Here is an 18,426-nt window from a genome sequence, read left to right on the forward strand (position 1 = left end):
TCTAGTTGATTCAGGCCTACATGTCACATTGATGTCTAGTTGATTCAGGCCTACATGCAAATACTCTGCGACATTGTGCCGCTCCTGACAAATCGAAGCTCACTATAGCTTCCAGCCCCGAGTGGATTGGCTGTTGATACCTAGCAGTACCTAGCATGCTTGCTAGCACCCACACGTGGTGAGGTGGAATACAAGTGATAGTTAAGAGGGCCAGTTAGCCACATCCCCTTGAGCTTAGTAATGCTGTTGTCGATATTTCCCTGCCTTTGAATAATTTTATAATTTGACTTATCATTCCAGTATTCATGAAAAGTGTTTCCTACCGATATCACTTCCTTGTCCTCCAGGGGATAGAATTCACAGTCATGCACCCAGGGGAGTGTGGGTAATAGTTTGGGAATGACTGGCTATTTACACTCTATAAGTTGCACTCACCTAGCCACGCTAACCTTGCCCTCATGTGGATGCTAACAAGCAAGCAAGCACCGAGGTAGTGCTATTTATCAACAGCCATTGTCAGCCAATCCAGTAGGGGTTGGAAACTATGGTAAGCTTTGATTGGTCACTCGCGTTGCAATATTGGGGAGGATAAGAATCAAGTTCAGATTTCCTCAACTTTAGTCCCGCCCTGTCCCGCCATCTCTCAATGGTCGCCCTGCCCATTCCATTTCTCTTGCTTTCTTTCCATTGAAAGTGAACGGCTTCCGATGTTTCACCGCACGATGACGCTTTCTATTGTGAACACACTGCGAATGTATCTATTGTTGCTCCTGCTACGGGGGAGTTTACGTTTAATTAAGTTTGTCATTCTTGTAATAGTGTTTATTGTCAGATTTTCATCTCCTGTTGTAATTTTGCATGCACACGTTCGTGAGTCATTTTGTGACAACAAGTTGGGGTTTTAAGCCCTACCTGATACCACCTGTTAAAGCTATATATGAGGATTTTCCCCTAGCACAGGCTTCTTGACACAGAGGTTATTCCAATCAGTTGGTTTCAGGCCTTCGGGTTGGAAGGAGGGGAACAGACATCCTACTGGGCATGCCACGTCATTCCAGCATGGAGAATTGAATTGTGTTTGGTTGTCAACACAAGCAAATATCAACATTTGAAGGAGATGTTTCTTCTGCTTGGATAGTTCCATCTGTGCCACTGACTTAGTCTGGCTTTAATTCCAGTTTGTCTACAAATTAATTATTGATATGTTGGATTCACATCTCCATCTCAACCAAAAATCGAACTGAAAGAACAGGACAAAATCAAATGTCATTTTTTAAATATAAACTCAGCAAAAAAAGAAACGTCCTCTCAATGTCAACTGTGTTTATTTTCAGCAAACTTAACATGTGTAAATATTTGTATGAACATAACAGGATTCAACCACTGAGATATAAACTGAACAAGGTCCATAGACATGTGACCAACAGAAATGGAATAATGTGTCCCTGAACAAAGGGCGGGGTTCAAAATCAAAAGTTACAGTCAGTATCTGGTGTGGCCATCAGCTGCATTAAGTACTGCAGTGCATCTCCTCCTCATGGACTGCACCAGATTTGCCAGTTCTTGCTTTGGGATATTACCCCACTCTTCCACCAAGGCACCTGCAAGTTCCCGGACATTTCTGGGGGGAATGGCCCTAGCCCTCACCCTCTGATCCAACAGGTCCCAGACGTGCTCAATGGGATTGAGATCCGGGCTTTCACTGACCATGGCAGAACACTGACATTCCTGTCTTGCAGGAAATCACACAAAGAACGAGCAGTATGGCTGGTGGCATTGTCATGCTGGAGGGTCATGTCAGGATGAGCCTGCAGGAAGGGTACCACATGAGGGAGGAGGATGTCTTCCATGTAATGCACAGCATTTGGACTGCCTGCAATGACAACAAGCTCAGTCCGATGATGCTGACACACCGCCCTAGACCATGATGGACCCTCCACCTCCAAATTGATCCCGCTCCAGAGTACAGGCCTCGGTGTAAAGCTCATTCCTTCAACGATAAACGCGAATCCAACCATTACCCCTGGTGAGACAAAACCGCGACTCGTGAGTGAAGAGAGATTTTTGCCAGTCCTGTCTGGTCCAGCGACAGGGGTTTGTGCCCATAGGCGACGTTGTTGCCGGTGATGTCTGGTGAGGACCTGCCTTACAACAGGCCTACAAGCCCTCAGGGCCAGCCTCTCTCAGCCTATTGCGGACAGTCTGAGCACTGATTGGTGGATTGCGCATTCCTGGTGTAACTCGGGCAGTTGTTGTTGCCATCCTGTACCTGTCCCACAGGTGTGATGTTCGGATGTACCGATCCTGTGCAGGTGCTGTTACACGTGGTCTGTCACTGCGAGGACGATCAGCTGTCCGTCATGTCTCCCTGTAGCGTTGTCTTAGGCATCCCACAGTACGGACATTGCAATTTATTGCCCTGCCCACATCTGCAGTCCTCATGCCTCCTTGCAGCATGCCCAAGGCATGTTCACGCAGATGAGCAGGGACTCTGAGCGTCTTTCTTTTGGTGTTATTGGACTTTAAATGCACATTAAATACAGTTTTATTTGATTTAGTCCTATTCTTTAACTTAGATTTTTGGTTGAGCTGGAGATCCAATATATTTATTATTAACTTGTAAATTCCATTTTCAAAAAATCTTGAAACCGTAGACATATATTGTCTATTTTTTGTGAATCTTGGGATAAATGTATAGACCCAATGCAGCCATTCTTATCTCAATATCAAATCATTTTTGGGTAACAATTACCTTACAGTGATTGTTTGCAATCAAAATTATCATTTATTTTGATTTTTAAATAGCTTCTTAGCAAAGAGCAATTTCTAGGACTGTATGTGAGTGTCTGAGTGGGAAGGGGAAAACGGAAAACTAGCGCTTATTGGCAGAGAGGTTTGGAACAGTCTTTCTTATTGGTCTATTAACTAATGTACCTCCTGGTGATGTCACACGGCAGGTCAAAACTCCATCCCACCACAAAAGGCTGAAATTTCAAGCAGTCTTTTCAAATAGCTCTTACACTAAAAGGGCATTATCATAATTTTCACAATTTCACAGTATTATTCCAACCTCATAGTGTGGAAATATATATAAAACACAAGAAAATAAAGTTTGACTGCACTGGGCCTTTAAAAAATAGCCATTGATGACTTTCCAAATGCTATATAAGCCTAAATAGCATCATTGATGATATATGATTGATAAAGTATGGTCACATTCCATGTGCTCTGTTAAACCTACCCTTTGGAATGACTTTGATAGCAACAGTGAATAAGTGGAGATTTCTCAATAATCATTATCATGATAGTACATTGGTAATAGGCAGTGACAAACATCAAAGCCAAGCAGGACTGGGCTTGGAAGGCTGAAGGAATAGTTGTGGATAGATCCATTGGAAGTGCTGAATATGTTGTTTCAAATATACAAATTCAACATTTTATACAAGGTTTGTCTATGTTGAAATGTGTTACCATGGTGCCATAATCCTGTGGTTGTAATTTCCCTCTCAAAACGTTGATGACTTTTTAAAAATCCAATATAGTTGCCACGTGGTTTCCACGTCACAATACGTTGACAAATTGTGTTGAAACAAAGTTGATTTAACCAGTTTGTGCCCAGTGGGATTTGTATGGTAAATAATGTCAAGTTTAGCCTGGATTTATTTTTGTTTCAATTTAAGTGCAAAGTGACACTGGGCAAAAGTGTATTTTCTTGTGAAATGTATTCCTTTTTTTTGGGGGGGGGGGGGGGGGTCTACCCTTTGACAAGCTTAAGTGAAATATATTCACAAAAATATATACAAGTAGGAGCAGACCAGCACTGATCTGATCATATATGTATATATTTTTGTGAATAATTCACTGAATTTTATCTGCATTATACATTATAAATTGTTTTGTTTCCATACTTCGTCAGGCAGTCCTCTAAAAAGGAGACATGCTTGCCTGGACGAACAATGGGTCAATTCTGAACATTGAACCATAGGTCTAATGATAAAACACCATAAATGAGTAGTCTGTTGTTATTGTGTTATACACACACTCTGCAATGGCTGTTAGGATCTGAATTGAGCTGCATCCTGTGTTGCAGGTGTGTCAGTTTCCTTTCTGCCCAGTAGGTGGGACTTGATGCTTGGAGCATGGACCTTGCTCTCTCTCCCGTCACTGTTTCCAATGCGCTATCCATCTGTCTTGGAGCGGTGCTAAAACAACCTGGAACTAACAGCTAACGGCAGCCTGAATACAGCCAGGGTAACCTATACCATGCAACCTAGAGAGGAGGACAAGCCCGGAGTAGTGATTCTTGAACCATTTCTAATTTGACGGAGTATTTTTTACTATTATTCATTCTCGTCTATAAAATAGATGGACATTACCGCAATTGTGTCAATTTGACATACCTCCATACATTCACTCGCCCGCGCGCACACACCACACAATTGCAGTCAGACGGGCTCCGGTTAGGAGATTCAGAAACGCTCAAGGATATAATCCCTCAAAACTTTAAATCATGGATTTATTTTTTATTCCACCACGAATTTGCTGGTGGAGGGTATTGTTTCTTTTGACCATCTTTCAGGACTACTTGAGCAATATGCTGGACTGCCCGCCAACCTGCAGCTGTTCTCCAACTGAGATCTATTGCAATAAGTCTGACAATGGGAAATTCTTTCCTTTGCTTGCACTGCAAGATACTGGGAACAATGGAAATAACAGCATCGAAGATCTGTTCAAGAATATCACCTCAATGTAAGTATTTCTGCCCACTGTGGGCCATCGTGCATCATATGTTGAGCCCGTGTGAACCTCAACTGTCCCTGTATTTTATTTGTTTTACTGTCGCCGCACCTCCTTAGGTGATATAATCAAGACGGCAAACCTGTGTCTAACTGGTCACAGATTCAGTTGAGTCTAACACATTTTGTATCTAGAAATCCCTTTCACACGACGTCGTTAGCGTCAAAGCTTGTCCTCCAGCCACAAGTAAAATGAAATATAAAAAAAAAATCGATGTAATTGTCCAAATAGACCTGTTGGTGCATTGGCCCCCATATACCCCAAATACCGACTATTGCTCAAGAGACCCGCGTTTGCCTCTTTTCTAACTGTTTTACATTCATGTAAGCGACTCAAATAATTGATAACGTTTGCAAACGTCTGAAAAGGTGGTCTGGACTTTGTGAAATGTTTAAACCAAGAGATAGAAAGAGAGAGATTTATTTCGATCTGCTCGCAATGTGTAGCCGAGTCACGTTTTATTATAAGGCTACTTGATCATAAAACAATTTAACATTTTAGTCCGCACAGTGCAATTACGCCATCTCAAAATAATCGTCGTTATAAAGATTTGGTTGCCACCCTGTCAAGTTTGTGTTATCAGCCAGGTTTGATGTTCCTATTTTTTTTTAACCATGTCACTCATATCAGTGGCTATTCTGATGAAGTACCCGCATATTGATAACATGAAAAGGTTATTTAAACCTGTTGGGAAAAGTAAAATGTCCTTGACAGAAGGGTTCCCCTCATTTATTCCCAAATGGAAAGTATTTTTGGACTCTATAAGTAATGTGTCCGTCAAAATAGAGCACGGACACCGTTGACATCCTTCCCTTTATAAGGCTTTTGTTTTATAAATAAAATGTCATTAGTTCTGGAGAAGAACCATCTCCCCCACCGCTCATAGCTCTTTCAGCTGCAATTTTAAGCCATTTAGGACTCTTCCTCACAGCATGGTGAATTTGTATTTCACCCGTTTGTATTCACCTCTAAATGATTGGTAAAGAAAACAGAAGAATAGTAGTTTGAGAAACGAAAGAAACAATATAATCAATATCAATATATGGAGAGATTTTGGATCCGGGCCGTTACATCGCAAACTGAAGAGAATATTTTGGTTGAACAAAACCCCAATTCATTAATGATTCTTTGATGAGATTTGCCAAGGACGAGGGTGCCATGACAACCTCTTTGCTTTGCACTGAATCCACTCAATTTCCATAGCCCGAGAAGAAATGTTTTGCTAAGTGCTTAGGATGTAGACCCCATTTGTGGGTCAAACACATGCATAATTACAACGATCTAATTCTAACAATGCCGCCTGGTTATAAATCGCTAAGCACACTATACAACAAGCACACACGCACCAGTCAGATTGTCTTGACTTTGTAGGTGTCATCATTTTAGTGTGCTTTCTTATTCCACATCCCCTACAAGGCCACTAGAGGGGCTGCTGGTTGTTATTTTACAGAGATGAGAACTCTTGGGCATTCGATAGAGCGACACGATTGCAAACGTTATTTTATGTAGGCTACCAGCTCTATCAGAATGTTGGAATTCATTATTCTCTTTTCATGGCGTGATTTCTGTTGAGCGCTGTCGCAAAGAGCCACATCTTATGGCTTCTGCTGTTATGTGTGTAGGAGTCATTCAGCACCCCCTATCACTGGACAGCTCCCACACACGAACTTGGGTTGGGAGCCGACGGTGTAGGCGTGAAGAAAATTTGCACAAGTGAAATGCAGAAGTTGTTCCTGCACATACACGATAGATAGTTAACACCGATGCGATATAAGAGTAGACCTAAGGATTTCCTTGAATATACCATGAACTAATTGTAAATGTGAAAGCTATCGGCCTCAATTATAGCTAAATTTGTCTCATGGCACAGATGTTCAGAGTTCAAATTGCTAAAATTCAACAATTATGTCGGGAATTGTGTAACAGAATATTCACAAATATGTCTTTGGAAGGGAGTGTGTATTGTGATTGTTCAATGATGCAGCATACCTCAAATATAGGATTTTATTCAACTTCAATTGAATCCAAATGTAGGCTTATGTATGTAATGCTTTAAATGTCATATTGCACCAAAACATCATAGATGCCATGCTATTATGTCTGAGTTTCTGCTTCTGACAGGCAGTAGGCCTAGGCTTTAATGGATTACATTGTTGGCAGTATTATTTCCTCCTGAAAATGGCAGGCTAGTATGCAGCATGAGGGGTATCATCCAGGGGCATGGTAATGTCATACTCTGCTTGGAGTGCTCTGTGTGACCAATCTTTCTTCTTCGTTAGGCTTACTGGAGCATGTTTGAAAAAGCTAATCCTTATGGACATTTCTCTAAAACCAAGTGTGTTTGAAATGGATTAGGCTGGGTTGTTTCGCTGCATAGACAATGAGGAGGAAATTGTTCTCTTTGAGAGGCACATTTGTTTTAAGACTCGAGCAGCCTCACTCTTTGACCAGTCTTCAATGTTCACGTTCACAATACAACAGGTGGATTTGCATGATATAGCCATATATCCATATGAATTGCAGGCACCCTGTTCCTTATAGAGGAGGTGCAAAGGCACGCTTTTGGCCTTTTCCTGTCATAGACATACTGTTGGCATTCAATTTGTGCTGCTCTTTTAAGACAAAGTCCTTCCTATCACAGTGCTATCAGTAATTATAGGGAAAGCACATCTGCTGCCAATCCAAATGGCAACACATAGCGCTTTTTGTGCAGTCTCAAAAATGTTATATTTCCTATTTCCTTTCATTACTCCTGCTCAAGGTTGTGTGTGTGATTATCTGTCAGTTTACCTCACCTCATATATTTCCTCTGTGTATACTTTGTCTATTTAGTACCCTAAGAAGAGACTATTTGTTTTCATCAAGAGTATCCATTAGGATAATGATATTTTCTCTGTACTTAGTAAGGCCAATCTCTGTAGAAGCCAGTTTTCTGTGCATTTTTTTAAATCCTGGAATTCAGAGGCTGTGGTCAGCTTGTTTTAAAAACCACTAGCCTACTATACTGATGGCTTGAAAGATTACTTGAGCGTTATATACACTATTTGGACACCCCTTAAAATTAGTGGATTTGGCTATTTCAGACACACCCATTGCTGACAAGTGTATAAAATCGAGTATACAGCCATGCAATCTCCATAGACAAACATTGGCAGTAGAATGGCCTTACTGAAGAGTTCAGTGATTTTCAACGTGGCACCGTCATAGGATGCCATCTTTCCAACAAGTCAGTTCATCAAATGTCTGCCCTGCTGTAGCTGCCCCAGTCAACAGTAAGTGCTGTTATTGTGAAGTGGAAACGTCTAGGAGCAACAACGGCTCTGCCACGAAGTGGTAGGCCACATAAGCTCACAGAACGGAACCGCCGAGTGCTGAGCAAGTATTGCGTAAAAATCGTCTGTCCTCACTTGAAACACTCACTAGTTCCAAACTGCTTCTGGAAGCAACGAAGCTTCATGAAATGAGTTTCCATGGCTGAGCAGCCGCACAGAAGCCTAAGATCACCATGTGCAATGCCAAGCATCGGCTGGAGTGGTGTAAAGCCGCCATTGGACTCTGGAGCAGTGGAAATTTATTCTCTGGAGTGATGAACAGCGCTTCTCTATCTGGCAGTCCGGTGGATGAATCTGGGTTTGGCGGATGCCAGGAACGCGCTACCTGCCCCAATGCATAATGCCAACTGTAAGGTTTGGTGGAGGGAAATCTTAACGCTACAGCATACAATGACATTCTAGACAATTCCGTGCTTCCAAATTTGTAGGAACAGTTTGGGGAAGGCCCTTTCCTGTTTTATCATGACAATGCCCGCATGCACAAAGCAAGATCCATACTGAAATGGTATGTTGAGATTGGTGTGGAAGAACTTGACTGGCCTGCACAGAGCCCTGACCTCAACTGAATCAAACAACTTTGGGAAACATTGGACTGCGTGCCTGGCCTAATCACTCAACATCAGTGCCCAACGTCACTAATGCTCTTGTGGCTGAATGGAAGCAAGTCCCTGCAGCAATGTTCCAGCATCTAGTGGAAAAGCTTTCCAGAAGAATGGAGGCTGTTATAGAAGTAAAGGGGGGACCAACTCCATATTAATGCCCATGATTTTGGAATGAGATGTTCAATGAGCAGGTGTCTACATACCTTTGGTCCTGTAGTGTATGTTGAGCCATTTGCTATCTCTCCACGGTCTCTCAGAAAGCTTACACTTAAGAGAGTGGGAGTTAGGCTGCACATGTTCACCAAAATGTGGGGAAGCTATGAAAAGGAGGCTACATCTGTGAGTGACCTCACTCCTCCCACACCCCCTGCTCTGCCTCAGAGGAAGATAGAGCACCTCTTTTAAACCAGAGCGAATTAACGACACAGTTGAGTACAGAGTACAGTACATGGAGTACATCTGTGTACAGACTGACAGATGGAAGGACTGTCAGAGTGTTTTCACAAATCTTTATTCAACAGAATTCAACATGATTGAGGCATACATTATATGTGAGAAAGAGGAGGAGGTGACTGCCATTTTGGAGTGCATATTTTATGATTGCTGTTGTGGAAGTGTAATCTGTGTAAGGTCCCTTTATGGCAGAGTGTACCAGTGGACCCATGCCCACCCCTTACCTGGTGAAAATATGGTTTATCATGCTTTGTGGTTTAGAGATGGTTCATCATCTATTGTTAATCATTTATCATAATGGATCAATTTACATGTTAAGTGACCGCCAGGTGTGTTACTTCTGCTCAAGTACAACTGTGGACCCTGACTGGTCGTATCTCTGTGGATCTTTAAACCAATCTGGCGTCTCTCTGCTGAGGTCCGCTTTACCAGATCTGAGAGCTGGATCTAGGAAATGAACTGTCATCAAATGGCATACAAACATCTTGAGCTTCAGCTTTGCTTTCAGATCTATAGTTACTGCTAGGCTATCTATGATCCTGAGCCATTTGGCCTCACAGTGATCCTAGCTGGAGCTAACTCACAGGCGGAAACCTTGCCAGTCATGCAGAAATCCAACCGAGTACTCCATCAAATGTCACTTTGTCAGTTGACAAGATCAAGTCAGAAATCACAGCGTACTTCAAATGTTTTGAATCTGGAGGCGTTTAGCTTTTCCATGGTATAGCAGCAGCACACGGTGTGAATAGCATAATGTGCATTGAGGTGACAAAGCCACTTCCTGGATGACTGAGAAAGATATAGCATATGTAGTCCAATCAATTTTGTGTTTAAGAACCACATGGTATAAAAACACTGAACATAATGCTATGATGAATGTGGCATGCTCCTAATCCTTTTGTGACATTGGGTAAACATGAAAACATCACAGTCAAGTACTACAGGTTGGTTATATACTGTAGCATAGCCTTCAGTAAATAAAATGGGATGATTTTAAGACAACTTAGTTTGTCCATTCATGTTGGGGTTGAAACAGTTGCTGTATTTGGTGTTTTCCAACTAGGATAGTAAGTGGTCAGTCCAACGACCCCACTGATGACCTTGAGGGATTGAAAAGCTTTTTGGTCACCATTACTACTGGGATGGAAATATACCTGCATGCATGACTGACCTTTCATATGATTCATTATGATTTCCAATAACATTAGCGACCATTGTCCCTTTTTGAAATTGATAACAGAAAGCATACTCCCTCTTGTCTTGTTGTCCACCCCTACTGAAAAGGCATTATGTATTTGACTAGGGCCATTATGCTACTGTCCCCTTCGTGGTACCACCCGTGTGTGTGACCCCTAATGTGCATTATGCAGAGGGCAACCCTGTTTATGAAATAGATAATGGCACAGATCAATTGCAGGGATAGTCTTATATTACAGACCCATGTACTGTATGTCTGTATGTGTTTATGTGACAACGGACACTGTCAAGGTCCAACAAATCAATTTCCCCCGGAAACAATATTTCTGTTTGTGTGATGTTTTGGGGGAAGAAATAGTTAGGGTGTACATTATTTTATATGGTATTGATCTTTGAGATCCTTTCTCCTCCAACGTGTTTCCCAGTTGGGAATATCCATTTATACGAAATTGTTCAGAACACGATGTTCACTGTACTAGATGGACAGGTCATGTGCAATGTTGCTTCTGTACATCATGCTTACTGAACTTTTGCAACTAGTATTCTCTCAATTCACGGAATGCATATGCACTGTATTGAGTCCCTGGGTCAATTCTTGCAACCATTCGTCTCTCAATACACGGAATGCATGCACTGAGTCCCTGTTTCATTGTTTTTACATTCCTGCCTGTTTATTAAGATGATCAATGTCAGTCTCGTTTACCTCTCTGACCTCATTGGTATGTGCATTCCCTGGTGTGGAGAACATGAGCAAGGACTGGACTCTTAATTGATATATTGCAAAGAATGAATGCACATACAGTCTGTGACATTGCATCTGATGGCTTAAACACATTGTTATATAATATAGTGTAGAGTTTGAATCAGCAGTATCTATACTGTACAAAAATGTAAACGCAACATGCAAAAATGTCAACAATTTTACTGAGTTGCAGTTTGTAGAAGGAAATCAGTCAATTGAACTAAATTCATTAGGCCCTAATCTATGGATTTCACAAGACTGGGCAGGGGCGCAGCCATAGATGGGCCTTGGAGGGCTTATGCCCACCCACTTGGGAGACTGGCCCACGCACTGTGGAGCAAGGCCCAGCAATCAGAATGAGTTCTTCCCCACAAAAGAGCTTTATTACAGACAGAAATACTCCTCAGTTTCATCAGCTGTCTGGGTGGCTGGTCTCAGACGATCATGCAGGTAAAGAAGCTGGATGTGGAGGTCCTGGGCTGGTGTGGTTAAATGTGAGACCGGTTGAACATACTTCCAAATTCTCTAAAACGACGTTGTAGACGCCTTATGGTAGAGAAATGAACATTCAATTCTCTGGCAACAGTCCTGGTGGACAATCCTGCAGTCAGCATACCAATTGAAAGCTACCTCAAAACTTGAGACATCTGTGACATTGTGTTGTGACAGAACTACACATTTTAGAGTGGCATTTTATTGTCCCCAGCACAAGGTGCACCTGTGTAATGATCATGCTGTTTAATCAGCTTCTTGATATGCCACACCTGTCAGGTAGATGGATTATCTTGGCAAATGAGATGCTCACAAACAGGGATGTAAACAACATAGAGATAAATAAGCTTTTTGTGTATGGAAAATGTCTGGGATCTTTTATTTCAGCTCATGAATCATGGGACCAACACTTTGCATGTTGCGTTTATATTTTTGTTCAGTATATATAAATAGCACTAAAAGACTCTGTGTGTGTGTGTGTGTGTATGTGCCAGACAACTAACTCCCCTGCTGAGATGATGAGCAAATCACAAAATGCTCTGCCAGCCCCTTGTCTTCGACTGAGACCTTTTCTTGTATATGTTACTGGCTCCTACGTTACCAGTTCCTGTGGCTGGAGGTGTAAAGACTATGAATAAAATTATGGAGATTAAATTAACTACCTACTGTAACACTAGGGAAAATCAGTGTCATAGTGGATATTTTTGTACAAGACACTGTAGAACTTTATCTATATATTTTTATCCTCAGAGATGGAATGTACCTTCATGTTCGTTGTTCGTTAAACTAAAGATGTACAATCTTTGGTTGGTTGGTTAAATCTGGACTTATCCAATTCTTGTTTCACTGTAGATGAGTGGGTAACAATACTGGCACTCCTCTCTGCCATTGAGCCATCTACAAACAGTGGCTGCTCTCTGTGAGGAGCCTCAGCCTGCCTTTCAAACAATGTCTCCAGACCGCTTTGAAATATTGATCAATCCACCCTTTCTCTCCCCCTAAAACACTGTATATCTTCTGCTGTCACTCACTGATTGTTTTTACGGAGACATACACTATATATTTCCAGTATTTCATCATGTGACAGCTTTAGTAATATGTTGTTCATGTGACTTGTCTGGGGGGGGGGGGGGGGGAAATTAGAAGTCTGGATGCACTTTCGTCTCTCTGGTTCCTAATATGATTATATGGGAATCTAATGCAATAACAATGATACTGAACACTTGTGATCTAATTCTCAGAAAAAGTGTTGTGGTGATTGTTACAATGTTTCAATCATTTGTATGAATAAGGTCATTTATTTTTTCCCAGAGTTTTCAGTTTCAGTTTTAATCCCTCCCAATACCCCCCTGCCCCTCCTCCTCCTCCCCCCTCTCTCTCTCTCTCTCCCTCTCCCTGCCCTCCCCTTCTCTCTCTCCTGGTTCTTGCTTATATTTTATTCATTGCAGGGCCAATGAAGCGCCTGATAGACTGTAGAGCACAGTGGATGATCCTGAGCAGTTCATTTCTTGGTTTAGTTGGCAGCTGGCAGATTTACGGTGGCACAGCCTTCATTCTGCATGCTATCCCCAGACCTATGGTTCTAAAGATGTCTGAATACATCACTGAAATGACCTCCTCACTGACCTGTATATTTCAACACTATGCAGAGGTAGGAAAAAGGACACTTTCCAGGACACTGCAGCAGATAGGGCAGTTCCAATGGTGTATGTTTTATGCATGTAAAAAGTATCCTTATGAAGTGACCTCCCAAACGTATTAAAGCACTTTGTGATGGAACCTTTAGAGTTTGCGAAGATCAATGGCGGCTGCTGTCTTACGGCGTCTGTTTGAACCTAAAGCAGTAAGGTGGCGGTGCCTGTGCTGTGCTGGGTGGATATCTGTGCAGACAGCCCCGAGGCTCTGTAATGCTCATTGATATGCAGCAAGAGCCAGTGGAATATCTCAGGAGGCAGGAGGCACCTGCTCAGCTCACACCTTCTACTTGTTCCTCACTTTCACTTTGTACTTCACATTCTGGTGGGGGGGTGGGGGGGGGGCTTCCAAGGAGGCCTTGTCTCTCTCATAGGAATGCTGGAGTTGCTTTAGCTATACATTTGTGGGCTGCTGGTATAGATTGAGATGTAACGGCTACTTTGGGACACACGTTATGGCATGTTGCTGTAGGTTGAAGTCTAATCGAGAGTCCCTTTTTATTTAAATGTTTGGGAAAGGAAATATACTTGTAGTAGTATAACAGTTTTCCCTGCGGTTTGATAGCCATAAACAAAATTATATGAATATGATATGAATATAATAAAGGTGTTTTCACTGTTTTCCCCCACTACTGTTATAGAACATATATTTCAGTGTTTATCCCCATCCTCAGTTTCTAAAGGAGGCTGCTAAGCTGTTGTTCTTGTTAATGAAAAGTTTTCTAGCTGTCAGACCGGTGTCTTGACCTCCATTTATTTTATTGAAACCATTTTGGGCTGGTGGTCAAGAGAATGGCTAAGGTCCAAGGATGAGATGTCTCATTGCCCTGCTGATATTAGGAGCACGTAAACAGCTATCTCACCATGACAGAATGAGACCAGGAAGTCATTCTGGTGAGTTAGTTTCTATTGATCCAACTCCAAAGTTCCCCTGGCCGTATTAAAACTTAACCAGTGCCTTGACAAATCAGCAGGGCAGCCTACTAGATATGTGTATAGCTAGAACAGATCTGTGTACAGCTAGAACAGATCTGTGTACAGCTAGAACAGATCTGTGTACAGCTAGAACAGATATGTGTACATCTAGAGCAGATCTGTGTACATCTAGAGCAGATCTGTGTACAGCTAGAGCAGATCTGTGTACATCTAGAGCAGATCTGTGTACTGCAAAAACAATCACGACAGCCGTCCTTGTTGCTTCACCTTCTATATGGTGTAAACAACCGTGCATTGGCTGGCGCTGGCGAGCAGAGCGACGCTTCTCTCTCTCAGGCGAGACTGGGGCCCAGAAAGTAAAGGCCACACAGAGGGTGTGGGTGGAGTGAGTGGAGAGTGTTCCCAGACAACGTGACATGGGTTTTAATGAGTCTGGAGAAGCTTCATGTCCTCTGCATGAATAAAGAGCTCCTTCACCAGCCCCTTCCCTGCCCCTTGACCACTCTCTCCAACCCTCTCATCCAAACAGGAAGGAGAGTGAGGCACACATCAAACAGAAATCTAGTGAATAATAGCAAACACTTCTTTACCAAGTAGGTATTTTATTTGTTCTTATTAACATAATAATTGTGGTATTTCAGTGATGAGAATACACATCTAATATACTTTGAGATATGATTCAGAGTTGTCCTCAGTACATTGGTTTATTTACTATTTACATTTTCTCTGATATGCTTCACTGTTTATTCCTGTCAATTAGTCTCACTAAGTATTTCCTGTTCAGTGCATTTGCTGTTGTAGTAGCAGTCTTAGACTAATGTACTGTGGTGGTTGTTCAGCTCTTTTAGGCCATTCTCCGCCTACAAAATGACCTGTCTGGTACTGTTAGCCAGGCCACAGCATTTCCTGTGTTGTTTGCTAACATCTAAATGAGAACTTGTGTTTTCGGTAACACTTTACGTGACACCCATTGACATGACACATTATAATCATGCTATAATTAAGCAATAAGGCACGAGGGGGTGTGGTATATGGCCAATATACCACGATTAAGAGCTGTTCTTACGCACAACGCATCGCGGAGTGCCTGGACATAGCCCTTATCCGTGGTATATTGTCCATATACCCCAAACCCCCAAGGTGCCTTATTGTTATTATAAACTGGTTACCAACGTAGTAATTAGAGCAGTAAAAAGAAATGTTTTGTCATACCCGTGTTATATGGTCTTATATACCATGGCTGTCCACCAATCGGCATTCAGGGCTCGAACCACCCAGTTTATAATATGTCTTGTACAACGGGTGGGTCTAATCCTGAATGCTGATTGGTTAAAAGCGCATTTCAGCCGGTGTCTATTCCACAAGTTGCCACCAGCTAAATCTATGACGTTAAAATGCTTATGTACTCTGACTGCGCAATCCACTGTCTAATATGCCCAGCCAGGCACTTTATAAACTTGATCTCCACTATAAAAAGCATCTAGACATTATCTCACATTTCTTTTAGACATTTTTTTAAACATTTAGTTTTCAACAGCGGAGATTTGTATAAACCTTGCTTTGTATAAACCTTGTTTCAATATTCAATTTCGATCTCCAGCTGTCCCATAGTAATGAACGTGTAGGGGTCGGGAGTCGGGACAGACAAGCAGCGTTTCTCAGCCAGTCGAAATCATGAATCAGCTGGCATCATTTCTATGGATATATGCAAAGAAATGTCAAATGAAAAAATGTAAAACGAAACAAAGTGCAGTTAGTTTGCAGTCCTTAAAGCTTCAGTGTATGAAGTGATTGTATTAGCTGTGTTGTTGGCTAGCTCCTCTGAACAACAATGTCCTAACGAGAGAACCCATTTTCTATAGATACCGTCTCTAGCAACCGACATGACATGGGTTTTAATGACAACAGTGTGCTAACGAGAGAACCCATTTTCTATAGATACCGTCTCTAGCAACCGACATGACATGGGTTTTAATGACAACAGTGTCCTAACGAGAGAACCCATTTTCTATAGATACCGTCTCTAGCAACCGACATGACATGGGTTTTAATGACAACCCATTTTCTATAGTGTGACATGGGTTTTAATGACAACAGTGTGCTAGAGAACCCATTTTCTATAGATACCGTCTCTAGCAACCGACATGACATGGGTTTTAATGACAACAGTGTCCTTACGAGAGAACCCATTTTCTATAGATACCGTCTCTAGCAACCAACATGACATGAGTTTGATTGACAACAGTGTCCTGATGAGAGAGCACATTTTCTATACCAGGCGAAGTTGCGCCTCATTAGCTCATTGTTATGGATGTATCCAAATAAATGTCACTAGAAAACAGCTTAAACAAATGTAAATGCAGCAACTGTTCTATTATTTTTTACATTTGACGTGACTATAAGTTAGCTGTAGTTGGCTAGCTAGCAAGCAAGGGATAAGAACATTGCCAGCCAGTACGGCAATAGAACTTTTAGAACAAATGACTGGGTCGCGTCCATAGATACCGAACAAAAAGACTTAACAACCGGGTCGCGTCTCTAGCAACCGAACTGATAGAACAAATGACCAGCCGGCTTGGGTAGCAACCCTAGATTTTTGTCGGGACTATATCTCGTGGAAGGATGACGTTTTTAATGAAAATATGCCAATCATTATTTGAATATGTTAACCCGTTAACCCGTATAAAAGTGATCATGTTAATATGATAATGCCTGGAGGATGTATTGGCACGGTTTGCTGGCCTCAAACGAAGTCTCGGGCCTAACAACACCCGTGCCAATATATCCTCCAAACACCCGCTTATCGGGCATTATCACTTAAATAACATCTGGCATAAATAACACCCCCCATATATTTATACCTGTTGTGACATGTTTTGCATTTTTTTAGTAGCTGGTTATGACACCTACACCTACACTAAGAAAATACACTTTATGACATTGTCAAGAAGCATTATGACCATCATACATGCCAGATAGGCCTATCACCTACATGTCCTTATATCAGTTATCAGTCAAAAAGAGTGTGTCTTGTCCTGCTCCTGAAATCTGTTCCTGCATTCATCCCAGTCATCCACAGCAGAGCATTGGGGTAGATTAATGTCTGACATCAATGTGTGCGCAATTACAATGATCATTTAACATGGCCAATAAAAAATATAACATAAACATACTGTTGTCACTTAGGTTTATGTTGTAATGGAATGTTTTGCCTTGTGTGGCAGGTTTTGTGGGTTTTGACACTGTTTTATAGGTGTCATAAACAGCCATAAAATAACTACCGTGGCAGGTTTTGCAGGTTTTTACACTCTTATGTAGGTTTCATAAACAGCCATAAAATAACTCAAAAACCTGTCACAAGTGTAAATATACTGTATGTACCATGACAGTGTCATGACCATAGTATAACAGGTTATGACAAGTTAAGTAAGCCGTTATAGCACATTATGACATGGTTATGACTGTGTCATAACATGTTATGACGCTGGGTGTCAAGTAGTGTTACCCTGTTTTCTTTAGATTGGTCTAATTTAATGTAGCTACTTTACCTCTCTTTCAAAAGGTTATGACACCTACACCTACACCTATGTGCCCAGATGAGGACGGAAAATAGCTGTCCTCCAGCTAAACCATGGTGCTACCCTTGAGGGTGCTGCTGAGGCTACTGTATGTGTGACCACAGCTGGTGTCACTGTCGACAATCAGCAAGCCGTTATGTACTTCTGTACTTCTGTTTCCCTGCTTTGAAAAGTTTATAAGAGTTTTGTCTTTACAATATTCATAACTCTGTTGTCTGTTTGTAGAGTGGTTTACCCAAGGTATTTTTTACTTCTTCCAATTGTACTGGTATGTCATGTCATTAAGTGATGATTTAGAATGATTTAACAGTAATTTACCTTAATTAAGGTTTTAAAATTGATATGGGTGCAGCACATCAACAATGAATATTTAGTTCAAGTTCACTCATCACAAATTCGTCGGGATATTTTGTTTTAATTAATTCGTAATTGCTTTGGAAACTCTGAGAGCGCTGTACGGTTACCGTTTCCCAAATAATTACAACTGTGTCACCCAATGGGATGTTTGAGACTGGTAGGCCTAATTGGATTGCAATTTAAATGACTTTTTAAGTGTTTCAAACCTAAAAAATACAGTATATTGCATTTAAGAGTAGGGATTAT

The 18,426-nt window shown here is 41.6% G+C and overlaps 1 protein-coding gene across 2 annotated transcripts in view; it reads left to right on the plus strand.

The window, feature by feature from the left end:
• Positions 1–4,201: 4,201 nt before the first annotated feature.
• Positions 4,202–18,426, plus strand: part of ntrk3a (neurotrophic tyrosine kinase, receptor, type 3a) — a 245,422-nt gene continuing 231,197 nt past the window's right edge. For both annotated transcript variants that reach the window (XM_064930201.1, XM_064930202.1), the window contains exon 1: positions 4,202–4,749. In XM_064930201.1, the coding sequence (XP_064786273.1) occupies positions 4,511–4,749 (239 nt within the window). In that variant the 5' untranslated portion in view covers positions 4,202–4,510. The remainder of the gene's footprint in view (positions 4,750–18,426) is intronic.

The sequence above is a fragment of the Oncorhynchus masou genome, chromosome 22 (assembly GCF_036934945.1).
Source record: "Oncorhynchus masou masou isolate Uvic2021 chromosome 22, UVic_Omas_1.1, whole genome shotgun sequence".
NCBI classification, from domain to species: Eukaryota; Metazoa; Chordata; class Actinopteri; order Salmoniformes; family Salmonidae; genus Oncorhynchus; species Oncorhynchus masou.